This window comes from Lampetra fluviatilis, chromosome 66, assembly GCF_964198595.1.
Source record: "Lampetra fluviatilis chromosome 66, kcLamFluv1.1, whole genome shotgun sequence".
Taxonomy (NCBI): domain Eukaryota; kingdom Metazoa; phylum Chordata; class Hyperoartia; order Petromyzontiformes; family Petromyzontidae; genus Lampetra; species Lampetra fluviatilis.
The window spans coordinates 2,237,542-2,253,594 of NC_136340.1; the positions used below are offsets into that span (position 1 = coordinate 2,237,542).

General features: G+C 42.7%; 1 protein-coding gene and 1 pseudogene across 1 annotated transcript in view; both read right to left on the reverse strand.

The window, feature by feature from the left end:
- Positions 1-16,053, reverse strand: part of LOC144952234 (putative carboxypeptidase X1) — a 69,395-nt gene that overhangs the window by 7,253 nt on the left and 46,089 nt on the right. Inside the window, exons 10-12 of the mRNA XM_078882658.1 lie at positions 7,962-8,141; positions 5,336-5,467; positions 3,052-3,211 (exon numbers count right to left, since the gene is read on the reverse strand). Of these exons, the coding sequence (XP_078738784.1) occupies positions 3,052-3,211; positions 5,336-5,467; positions 7,962-8,141 (472 nt within the window). The remainder of the gene's footprint in view (positions 1-3,051; positions 3,212-5,335; positions 5,468-7,961; positions 8,142-16,053) is intronic.
- On the reverse strand, positions 3,663-3,748 carry LOC144952258 (U6 spliceosomal RNA; annotated as a pseudogene).

Genomic DNA, 16,053 nt, shown 5'->3' on the forward strand with positions numbered 1-16,053 from the left:
TGTGTGTGTCACTGTGTGTGTGTGTGTCACTGTGTGTGTGTGTCACTGTGTGTGTGTCACTGTGTGTGCGTGTCACTGTGTGTGCGTGTCACTGTGTGTGTGTGTCACTGTGTGTGTGTGTCACTGTGTGTGTGTGTCACTGTGTGTGTGTCACTGTGTGTGTGTGTGTGTCACTGTGTGTGTGTCACTGTGTGTGCGTGTCACTGTGTGTGTGTCACTGTGTGTGTGTCACTGTGTGTGTGTCACTGTGTGTGTGTCACTGTGTGTGTGTGTGTGTCACTGTGTGTGTGTCACTGTGTGTGTGTGTCACTGTGTGTGTGTGTCACTGTGTGTGTGTGTCACTGTGTGTGTGTGTGTGTCACTGTGTGTGTGTGTCACTGTGTGTGTGTGTCACTGTGTGTGTGTCACTGTGTGTGTGTGTGTCACTGTGTGTGTGTCACTGTGTGTGTGTGTCACTGTGTGTGTGTCACTGTGTGTGTGTGTCACTGTGTGTGTGTCACTGTGTGTGTGTGTCACTGTGTGTGTGTCACTGTGTGTGTGTGTGTCACTGTGTGTGTGTCACTGTGTGTGCGTGTCACTGTGTGTGTGTGTGTCACTGTGTGTGTGTGTCACTGTGTGTGTGTGTCACTGTGTGTGTGTCACTGTGTGTGTGTGTCACTGTGTGTGTGTCACTGTGTGTGCGTGTCACTGTGTGTCACTGTGTGTGTGTCACTGTGTGTGTGTCACTGTGTGTGTGTCACTGTGTGTGTGTGTGTGTGTCACTGTGTGTGTGTCACTGTGTGTGTGTGCGTGTCACTGTGTGTCACTGTGTGTGTGTGTGTGTCACTGTGTGTTTGTCACTGTGTGTGTGTGTCACTGTGTGTGTGTCACTGTGTGTGTGTGTCACTGTGTGTCACTGTGTGTGTGTGTGTGTCACTGTGTGTGTGTCACTGTGTGTGTGTCACTGTGTGTCACTGTATGTGTGTGTGTGTGTCACTGTGTGTTTGTCACTGTGTGTGTGTGTCACTGTGTGTGTGTCACTGTGTGTGTGTGTCACTGTGTGTCACTGTGTGTGTGTGTCACTGTGTGTGTGTGTCACTGTGTGTGTGTGTCACTGTGTCACTGTGTGTGTGTGTCACTGTGTGTGTGCCACTGTGTGTGTGTGTGTCACTGTGTGTGTCATGTGTGTGTGTCACTGTGTGTGTGTCACTGTGTATGTCACTGTGTCACTGTGTGTGTCACTGTGTGTGTGTGTCACTGTGTCACTGTGTGTGTCACTGTGCGTGTGTGTCACTGTGTGTGTCACTGTGTTTTTGTGTCACTGTGTTTGTGTCACTGTGTGTGTGACTGTGTGTGACTGTGTGTGTGTGTCACTGCGTGTCACTGTGTGTGTGTGTGTCACTGTGTTTCACTGTGTATGTGTGTGTCTGTGTGTGTCACTGTTTGTCACTGTGTGTGTATGTTACTGTGTGTCACTGTGTGTCACTGTGTGTGTGTGTCACTGTGTGTCACTGTGTGTCACTGTGTGTGTGTCACTGTGTTTCACTGTGTATGTGTGTGTCTGTGTGTGTCACTGTTTGTCACTGTGTGTGTATGTTACTGTGTGTCACTGTGTGTCACTGTGTGTCACTGTGTGTCACTGTGTGTCACTGTGTGTGTGTCACTGTGTGTCACTGTGTGTGGTGTTGGCCACCTACCCCCCCGTGTGCCGTGCCGGCCTTTATAGGTGCTCACTAACAGCACTTGCCCCTAAAGTCTGTTCCAGGCTTTACGGGGGATCTTTGTCTTTGTGGTGTAGTATGCGCAGTGTGTGGTGTGTGTGGTTTGTGTGTGGTGTAGTATGTGTGGTGTGTGTGGTGTGTGGTGTAGTATGCGTAGTGTGTGGTGTGTGTGGTTTGTGTGGTGTGTGTGTGGTGTAGTTTGGGTGGTGTATAGTGGTGTGTTGTTTAGTATGTGTAGTATGCATGGTGTGTGTGGTGTAGTATTCGTGGTGTGTGTGGTGTGTGGTGTAGTTTGCGTGGTGTGTGGTGGTGTGGTTTGTGTGGTGTGTGTGGTGTGTGGTATAGTATGCGTGGTGTTTGGTGTGTGTGGTGTGTGTGGTGCGTGTGGTGTAGTATGCGTGGTGTGTGTGATGTGTGGTGTAGTATGTGTAGTATGCGTGGTGTGTGTGTGGTGTGATGTGTGGTGTGTGGTATAGTATGCGTGGTGTGTGTGTGGTGTAGTATGCGTGGTGTGTGTGGTGTAGTTTGTGTGGTGTAGTATGCGTGATGTAGTGTGTGTGGTGTAGTGTGTGTGGTATAGTATGCGTGGTGTGTGTGGTGCGTGTGGTGTAGTATGCGTGGTGTGTGTGATGTGTGGTGTAGTATGTGTAGTATGCGTGGTGTGTGTGTGGTGTGATGTGTGGTGTGTGGTATAGTATGCGTGGTGTGTGTGTGTGGTGTAGTATGCGTGGTGTGTGTGGTGTAGTTTGTGTGGTGTAGTATGCGTGATGTAGTGTGTGTGGTGTAGTGTGTGTGGTATAGTATGCGTGGTGTGTGTGGTGTGTGTGGTATAGTATGCGTGGTGTGTGTGTGTGGTGTAGTATGCGTGGTGTGTGTGGTGTAGTTTGTGTGGTGTAGTATGCGTGGTGTAGTATGCGTGGTGTAGTGTGTGTGGTGTAGTATGCGTGGTGTGTGTGGTGGAGTTTGTGTGGTGTAGTATGCGTGGTGTGTGTGGTGTAGTATGCGTGGTGTGTGTGGTGTAGTTTGTGTGGTGTAGTTTGTGTGGTGTAGTATGCGTGGTGTAGTGTGTGTGGTGTAGTATGCGTGGTGTGTGTGTGGTGTAGTATGCGTGGTGTGTGTGGTGTAGTTTGTGTGGTGTAGTATGCGTGGTGTAGTGTGTGTGGTGTAGTGTGTGTGGTGTAGTATGCGTGGTGTGTGTGGTGTAGTTTGTGTGGTGTAGTATGCGTGGTGTGTGTGTGTGGTGTAGTATGCGTGGTGTGTGTGGTGTAGTGTGTGTGGTGTAGTATGCGTGGTGTAGTGTGTGTGGTGTAGTATGCGTGGTGTGTGTGATGTCTGGTAGTGCCACACGCACTCCCCGGCACGGTGTGCCACTCGGCTCCGTTGACGATGCCGCCCTGAAAGACGTCGCAGTGGCACACGCGGCGCTCGCGGCTCGCCATGGTGCGGTGCGTCGTGGCGTACACCACGGCCAGCCAGCGGAAGAAGCCGTCGTCCGCCGTCGGGGTCAGCTCCTGGCAAACGCAACGCACGCGGCACCGGTCTAGCGCCAGACAGGGGCGTGGCAGCCTCTCTCTCAAGCAGAGACAGAGAGAAAAGCAGAGAGACAGGGTTTCCACGTGGGTGCGACCCATAGTGGATTAACCTCTGTTTCTGAAAGAACCCCCGAGATTTTTCGATTTAAAAGTTTCGTGACTGCAGGGACTCTGTCTGCTCGACAGACCTGTTCTCCACCTGAGGACGGCTACTTGCGTTGTGGCCGAAACGTGGTGAGAATTATTTTATTATGTTTTATTTTTATTATTTTATTACTTCCAGTCTACGTGACTTTACCGAAAGAACCAAGAAGATGAACCCCCGAGATGTTAAACACCTCGCCTGGTGTACACGCGGCACCTGGTGTACACGCGGTACCGGTCTAGCGCCCGACAGATGCGTGGCAGCCTCTCTCTCCAGCAGAGACAGAATTTGCGTGTCATCCTTGCGCAGGGGCCATGCTAATCTTCTCTGTATCGTTCCAATTTTAGTATATGTACTGCCGGAGCAAGTGCAGAGACAGAGAGAGAGAGAGTTTCACACTTTCCACGTGGGTCTGACCCATAGTGGATTGATCTCCGTTTCTAAAGGAACCCCCGAGATGTTAAACACCTCGCCTGGTCTACACGCGGTACCGGTCTGGCGCCCGACAGGGGCGTGGCAGTCTCTCTCTCCAGCAGAGACAGAGACAGAGAGAGTTTCACACTTTCCACGTGGATTGTCCTCTGTTTCTAGAGGAACCCCCGAGATGTTAAACACCTCGCCTGGTCTACACACACACAGTACACACACAGTACACACACAGTACACACACAGTACACACACAGTACACACACACAGTACAAAGTACACACAGTACACACAGGCACACACACATTACACACACAGTACACACACACAGTACAAAGTACACACAGCACACACACACACACAGTACACACACATCCACAGTACACACACACAGTATATACACACAGGACACACAAAGTACACACAGTACACACACACACAGTACACACACATCCACAGTACACACACAGTACACACACACCCACAGTACACACACACAGTACACACACAGTACACACAGCACACACACACAGTATATACACACAGTACACACAAAGTACACACAGTACACACACACACACACAGTACACACACATCCACAGTACACACACAGTACACACACACCCACAGTACACACACACACAGTACACACACAGTACACACAGCACACACACACAGTATATACACACAGTACACACAAAGTACACACAGTACACACACACACACACAGTACACACACATCCACAGTACACACACAGTACACACACACCCACAGTACACACACACACAGTACACACACAGTACACACAGCACACACACACAGTATATACACACAGTACACACAAAGTACACACAGTACACACACACACACACAGTACACACACATCCACAGTACACACACAGTACACACACACCCACAGTACACACACACACAGTACACACACAGTACACACAGTACACACACACAGTATATACACACAGTACACACAAAGTACACACAGTACACACACACAGTACACACACATCCACAGTACACACACAGTACACACACACCCACAGTACACACACACAGTACACACACAGTACACACAGCACACACACACAGTATATACACACAGTACACACAAAGTACACACAGTACACACACGCACACACAGTACACACACATCCACAGTACACACACAGTACACACACACCCACAGTACACACACACAGTACACACACAGTACACACAGCACACACACACAGTATATACACACAGTACACACAAAGTACACACAGTACACACACACACACACAGTACACACACATCCACAGTACACACACAGTACACACACACCCACAGTACACACACACAGTACACACACAGTACACACAGCACACACACACAGTATATACACACAGTACACACAAAGTACACACAGTACACACACACACACACAGTACACACACATCCACAGTACACACACAGTACACACACACCCACAGTACACACACACAGTACACACACAGTACACCCACGCACTGCCCACCTGTGCTGCCCAGTAGGAGCGCGCCATGTCGAAGGGGTACGAGACCACGAGCTCCCCGCCGTGCAGGTTTGCGCTCAGCACAAACGGGATCCGCTCCATCCACGCGATGACCGCTCGTGTCTCAGGAGCCACCTACACACAGTACACACAGTACACACACACACAGTACACACAGTACACACACACAGTACACACAGTACACACACAGTACACACACACAGTACACACAGTACACACAGTACACACATTACACACACACACAGTACACACACAGTACACACACACAGTACACACAGTACACACACACAGTACACACAGTACACACACAGTACACACACAGTACACACAGTACACACACACAGTACACACAGTACACACATTACACACACACACAATACACACAGTACACACACAGTACACACACACAGTACACACAGTACACACACACAGTACACACAGTGCACACACACAGTACACACAGTACACACACACAGTACACACAGTGCACACACACAGTACACACAGTACACACACAGTACACACACAGTACACACACAGTACACACACACACAGTACACACACACAGTACACACACACAGTACACACACAGTACACACAGTACACACACAGTACACACACACAGTACACACACAGTACACACACACAGTACACACACAGTACACACAGTACACACACAGTACACACACAGTACACACACACAGTACACACACAGTACACACACACAGTACACACACACAGTACACACACACAGTACACAGTACACACACAGTACACACACAGTATGCACACACAGTACACACACAGTACACACACACAGTACACACACAGTACACACACACAGTACACACAGTACACACACAGTACACACACACAGTACACACACAGTACACACACAGTACACACACAGTACACACAGTACACACACAGTACACACACAGTACACACACAGTACGCACACACAGTACACACAGTACACACACAGTACACACACACAGTACACACAGTACACACACAGTACACACACAGTACACACACAGTACGCACACACAGTACACACACAGTACACACACACAGTACACACACAGTACACACACAGTACACACACAGTACGCACACACAGTACACACACAGTACACACAGTACACACACAGTACACACACACAGTACACACACAGAACACACACAGAACACACAGTACACACACAGTACACACAGTACACACACAGTACACACGGTACACACACACAGTACACACACAGTACACACAGTACACACACACAGTACACACACACAGTACACACACACACAGTACACACACAGTACACACACAGTACACACACAGTACACACAGTACACACACACAGTACACACACAGTACACACACAGTACACACAGTACACACACACAGTACACACACAGTACACACAGTACACACAGTACACACACATAGTACACACACACAGTACACACAGTACACACACACAGTACACACACAGTACACACAGTACACACACACAGTACACACACAGTACACACACAGTACACACAGTACACACACACAGTACACACACAGTACACACAGTACACACACAGTACACACACAGTACACACAGTACACACACACAGTACACACACAGTACACACAGTACACACAGTACACACACATAGTACACACACACAGTACACACACACAGTACACACACACACAGTACACACAGTACACACAGTACACACACAGTACACACACACAGTACACACACACAGTACACACACAGTACACACACAGTACACACACACAGTACACACACAGTACACACACACAGTACACACAGTACACTAGTCTCCACACACTAGTCTCCATTGGTTTTGTACCAGTTGAAAGGGTAAAAACCTATCACTATATTTTGCCACTGGTAAAGGAGGTGTCTCATAGTGTTGATACTTACTCCGAACTCTCAATACTCTGATAGTGCGTTTTTTTTTAGTTGTACGCCTTTTGGCGTCATCTGGTCCAACACCAATGGAGACTAGGCTCTAAGGAAAGCTGTCTCGGGTGTGGACCAATCAACTTCAAGGACCATGTGAGACTAGGCTCTAAGGAAAGCTGTCTCGGGTGTGGACCAATCAACTTCAAGGACCATGTGAGACTAGGCTCTAAGGAAAGCTGTCTCGGGTGTGGACCAATCAACTTCAAGGACCATGTGAGACTAGGCTCTAAGGAAAGCTGTCTCGGGTGTGGACCAATCAACTTCAAGGACCATGTGAGACTGAGCTCGAAGGAAAGCTGTCTCGGGTGTGGACCAATCAACTTCAAGGACCATGTGAGACTAGGCTCTAAGGAAAGCTGTCTCGGGTGTGGACCAATCAACTTCAAGGACAGTGCATATCATTATCATCATCATCAGAGTTGTTTCTTTTTGTTTGCATTTTGACTGCTTGTGTTGTGGTTATTGCAAACATGATGCCTTGTATAAAGGTGTCAGTTTTTGTACCAGTTGAAAGGGTAAAAACCCATCACTACTTCGTATCAAGGATTGGGGACCTCGCGGGGGATGACGTCTCACGCACAACACGCGACACGCGTGTGACACGCGTGTGCTCTGACCGTGGAGTTGGGCCCCGAGTACCACTCAGGAACCGTGATGTAGTGGTTGGGGAACTCGCGGGGGATGACGTCGCGATCCTCCGCGTCCCACAGGACGGAGTTGAGGTCGGCGAAGTTGTGGTTCAGGTCAATGCCGTCGCGGGTCCAGCGGCCCTCCGCCCAGCCCGCCAGCTCCGAGCCCTCTCGCGAGCCAACGCAACAACAAAGACGACAACAATAACAGCCACTACAACAACAATAAGCACTACAACAACCACTACAACAACAACCACTACAACAACCACTACAACAACAACTACAACAACAATAACCACTACAACAACAATAACCACTACAACAACAACAACCACTACAACCACTACAACAATAACCACTACAACAACAACAACTACAACAATAACCACTACAACAACAATAACCACTACAACAACAACAACCACTACAACAACAACCACTACAACAACAACAACCACTACAACAACAACCACTACAACAACCACTACAACAACAACCACTACAACAACCACTACAACAATAACCACTACAACAACAATAACCACTACAACAACAACCACTACAACAACAACAACCACTACAACAACAACCACTACAACAACCACTACAACAACAACCACTACAACAACCACTACAACAATAACCACTACAACAACAATAACCACTACAACAACAACCACTACAACAACAACCACTACAACAATAACCACTACAACAACAATAACCACTACAACAACAACAACCACTACAACAACAACCACTACAACAACAACAACCACTACAACAACAACCACTACAACAACAACCACTACAACAACAACAACAACAACCACTACAACAATAACCACTACAACAACAATAACCACTACAACAACAATAACCACTACAACAACAACCACTACAACAATAACCACTACAACAACAATAACCACTACAACAACAACAACCACTACAACAACAACCACTACAACAACAACAACCACTACAACAACAACCACTACAACAACAACCACTACAACAACAACAACAACAACCACTACAACAATAACCACTACAACAACAATACCCACTACAACAACAACAACCACTACAACAACAACAACAACCACTACAACAAGAACAACCACTACAACAACAACCACTACAACAACAACCACTACAACAACAATAACCACTACAACAATAACCACTACAACAACAACAACTACAACAACAACAACCACTACAACAACAATAACCACTACAACAACAATAACCACTACAACAACAACCACTACAACAATAACAACCACTACAACAACAATAACCACTACAACAACAATAACCACTACAACAACAACAACCTCTACAACAACAACAACTACAACAACAACAACCACTACAACAACAATAACCACTACAACAACAATAACCACTACAACAACAACAACCTCTACAACAACAATAACCACTACAACAACAACAACCACTACAACAATAACCACTACAACAACAACAACCACTACAACAACAACCACTACAACAACAACTACAACAACCACTACAACAACAACAACTACAACAACAACAACCACAACAACAACAACAACTACAACAACAACAACTACAACAACAACAACCACTACAACAACAACTACAACAACAACCACTACAACAACAACTACAACAACCACTACAACAACAACAACTACAACAACAACAACCACAACAACAACAACAACTACAACAACAACAACCACTACAACAACAACCACTACAACAACAACTACAACAACCACTACAACAACAACTACAACAACAACAACCACTACAACAACAACAACTACAACAACAACCACTACAACAACAATAACCACTACAACAACAACAACAACTACAACAACAACAACTACAACAACCACTACAACAACAATAACCACTACAACAACAATAACCACTACAACAATAACCACTACAACAACAATAACCACTACAACAACAATAACCACTACAACAACAACAACCACTACAACAACAATAACCACTACAACAACAATAACCACTACAACAATAACCACTACAACAACAATAACCACTACAACAACAATAACCACTACAACAACAATAACCACTACAACAACAATAACCACTACTACAACAATAACCACTACAACAACAATAACCACTACAACAACAATAACCACTACAACAACAACAACCACTACAACAACAACAACCACTACAACAACAATAACCACTACAACAACAATAACCACTACAACAATAACCACTACAACAACAACAACAACTACAACAACAATAACCACTACAACAACAATAACCACTACAACAATAACCACTACAACAACAATAACCACTACAACAACAATAACCACTACAACAACAACAACCACTACAACAATAACCACTACAACAACAATAACCACTACAACAACAACAACCACTACAACAACAATAACCACTACAACAACAATAACCACTACAACAACAATAACCACTACAACAACAATAACCACTACAACAACAATAACCACTACAACAACAATAACCACTACAACAACAATAACCACTACAACAATAAACACTACAACAACAATAACCACTACAACAACAATAACCACTACAACAACAACAACCACTACAACAACAATAACCACTACAACAACAATAACCACTACAACAACAACAACCACTACAACAACAATAACCACTACAACAACAATAACCACTACAACAACAATAACCACTACAACAACAACAACCACTACAACAACAATAACCACTACAACAACAATAACCACTACAACAACAATAACCACTACAACAACAATAACCACTACAACAACAACAACCACTACAACAACAACAACCACTACAACAACAATAACCACTACAACAACAACAACCACTACAACAACAATAACCACTACAACAACAATAACCACTACAACAACAATAACCACCACAACAACAACAACCACTACAACAACAATAACCACTACAACAACAATAACCACTACAACAACAATAACCACTACTACTACAACAATAACCACTACAACAACAACAACAACTACAACAACAATAACCACTACTACAACAATAACCACTACAACAACAACAACCACTACAACAACAACAACCACTACAACAACAATAACCACTACAACAACAATAACCACTACAACAACAATAACCACTACAACAACAACAACCACTACAACAACAACAACCACTACAACAACAATAACCACTACTACAACAATAACCACTACAACAACAACCACTACAACAACAATAACCACTACTACAACAATAACCACTACAACAACAACAACCACTACAACAACAATAACCACTACAACAACAATAACCACTACAACAACAACAATAACCACTACAACAACAATAACCACTACAACAACAATAACCACTACAACAACAACAACCACTACAACAACAACAACCACTACAACAACAACAATAACCACTACAACAATAACCACTACAACAACAACAACCACTACAACAACAACCACTACACCAACAATAACCACTGCAACAACAACAACCACTACAACAACAATAACCACTACAACAACAATAACCACCACAACAACAATAACCACTACAACAACAATAACCACTACAACAACAATAACCACCACAACAACAACAACCACTACAACAACAATAACCACTACAACAACAACAACCACTACAACAACAACAACCACTACAACAACAACAACCACTACAACAACAACAACCACTACAACAACAACAACAACCACTACAACAACAATAACCACTACAACAACAATAACCACTACAACAATAACCACTACAACAACAACCACTACTACAACAACAACCACTACAACAACAACCACAACAACAACAACAACCACTACAACAACAACAACCACAACAACAACAACAACCACAACAACAACAACAACCACTACTACAACAATAACCACTACAACAACAACAACCACTACAACAACAACAACCACAACAACAACAATAACCACTACAACAACAACAACCACTACAACAACAACAACCACTACAACAACAACCACTACAACAATAACCACTACAACAACAATAACCACTACAACAACAATAACCACTACAACAACAACAACCACTACAACAACAATAACCACTACAACAACAACAACCACTACAACAACAATAACCACTACAACAACAACCACTACAACAACAATAACCACTACAACAACAACCACTACAACAACAATAACCACTACAACAATAACCACTACAACAACAATAACCACTACAACAACAACAACCACTACAACAACAATAACCACTACAACAACAACAACCACTACAACAACAATAACCACTACAACAATAACAACCACTACAACAACAATAACCACTACAACAACAACAACCACTACAACAACAATAACCACTACAACAACAACCACTACAACAACAATAACCACTACAACAACAACCACTACAACAACAATAACCACTACAACAATAACCACTACAACAACAATAACCACTACAACAACAATAACCACTACAACAACAATAACCACTACAACAACAACAACCACTACAACAACAACAACCACTACAACAACAACAACCACTACAACAACAACAACCACTACAACAACAACAACCACTACAACAATAACCACTACAACAACAACAATAACCACTACAACAACAACAACCACTACAACAACAACAACCACTACAACAACAACAACCACTACAACAACAACAACCACTACAACAACAATAACCACTACAACAACAACAACCACTACAACAATAACCACTACAACAACAATAACCACTACAACAACAACCACTACAACAACAATAACCACTACAACAACAATAACCACTACAACAACAATAACCACTACAACAACAATAACCACTACAACAACAACAACCACTACAACAACAATAACCACTACAACAACAATAACCACTACAACAACAACAACCACTACAACAACAATAACCACTACAACAACAATAACCACTACAACAACAACAACAACCACTACAACAACAATAACCACTACAACAACAATAACCACTACAACAATAACCACTACAACAACAATAACCACTACAACAACAATAACCACTACAACAATAACCACTACAACAACAACAACCACAACAACAACAACAACCACTACAACAACAACAACCACTACAACAACAATAACCACTACAACAATAACCACTACAACAACAATAACCACTACAACAACAATAACCACTACAACAACAATAACCTCTACAACAATAACCACTACAACAACAATAACCACTACAACAACAATAAGCACTACAACAACAATAACCACTACAACAATAACCACAACAACAACAACAACCACTACAACAACAACAACAACCACTACAACAACAATAACCACTACAACAACAATAACCACTACAACAACAATAACCACTACAACAACAACAATAACCACTACAACAACAATAACCACTACTACAACAATAACCACTACAACAACCACTACTACAACAATAACCACTACTACAACAATAACCACTACAACAACAACAACCACTACAACAACAATAACCACTACAACAACAATAACCACTACAACAACAACAATAACCACTACAACAACAATAACCACTACAACAACAATAACCACTACAACAACAATAACCACTACAACAACAACAACCACTACAACAACAACAACCACTACAACAACAACAACCACTACAACAACAACAACCACTACAACAACAACAATAACCACTACAACAACAATAACCACTACAACAACAACAATAACCACTACTACAACAATAACCACTACAACAATAACCACTACAACAACAATAACCACTACAACAACAATAACCACTACAACAACAACAACCACTACAACAACAACAACCACTACAACAACAACAATAACCACTACAACAACAATAACCACTACAACAACAACAATAACCACTACAACAACAATAACCACTACAACAACAACAACCACTACAACAACAATAACCACTACAACAACAATAACCACTACAACAACAACCACTACACCAACAATAACCACTGCAACAACAACAACCACTACAACAACAATAACCACTACAACAACAATAACCACCACAACAACAATAACCACTACAACAACAATAACCACTACAACAACAATAACCACCACAACAACAACAACCACTACAACAACAATAACCACTACAACAACAACAACCACTACAACAACAACAACCACTACAACAACAACAACCACTACAACAACAACAACAACCACTACAACAACAATAACCACTACAACAATAACCACTACAACAACAACCACTACTACAACAACAACAACCACAACAACAACAACAACCACTACAACAACAACAACCACAACAACAACAACAACCACTACAACAACAACAACCACAACAACAACAACAACCACTACTACAACAATAACCACTACAACAACAACAACCACTACAACAACAATAACCACTACAACAACAATAACCACTACAACAACAATAACCACTACAACAACAACAATAACCACTACAACAACAATAACCACTACAACAACAATAACCACTACAACAACAACAACCACTACAACAACAACAACCACTACAACAACAACAATAACCACTACAACAACAACAATAACCACTACAACAACCACTACAACAACAATAACCACTACTACAACAATAACCACTACAACAACAACAACCACTACAACAACAATAACCACTACAACAACAATAACCACTACAACAACAACAATAACCACTACAACAACAATAACCACTACAACAACAATAACCACTACAACAACAACAACCACTACAACAACAACAACCACTACAACAACAACAATAACCACTACAACAATAACCACTACAACAACAACAACCACTACAACAACAACCACTACACCAACAATAACCACTGCAACAACAACAACCACTACAACAACAATAACCACTACAACAACAATAACCACCACAACAACAATAACCACTACAACAACAATAACCACTACAACAACAATAACCACCACAACAACAACAACCACTACAACAACAATAACCACTACAACAACAACAACCACTACAACAACAACAACCACTACAACAACAACAACCACTACAACAACAACAACAACCACTACAACAACAATAACCACTACAACAACAATAACCACTACAACAATAACCACTACAACAACAACAACCACAACAACAACAACCACTACAACAACAACCACAACAACAACAACAACCACTACTACAGCAATAACCACTACAACAACAACAACCACTACAACAACAACAACCACAACAACAACAATAACCACTACAACAACAACAACCACTACAACAACAACAACCACTACAACAACAACAACCACTACAACAATAACCACTACAACAACAATAACCACTACAACAACAATAACCACTACAACAACAACAACCACTACAACAACAATAACCACTACAACAACAACAACCACTACAACAACAATAACCACTACAACAACAACAACCACTACAACAACAATAACCACTACAACAACAACCACTACAACAACAATAACCACTACAACAACAATAACCACTACAACAACAATAACCACTACAACAACAATAACCACTACAACAACAATAACCACTACAACAACAATAACCACTACAACAACAATAACCACTACAACAACAACAACCACTACAACAACAATAACCACTACAACAACAATAACCACTACAACAACAATAACCACTACAACAACAACAACCACTACAACAACAACAACCACTACAACAACAATAACCACTACAACAACAACAACCACTACAACAACAACAACCACTACAACAACAATAACCACTACAACAACCATAACCACTACAACAACAATAACCACTACAACAACAATAACCACTACAACAACAACAACCACTACAACAACAATAACCACTACAACAACAACAACCACTACAACAACAATAA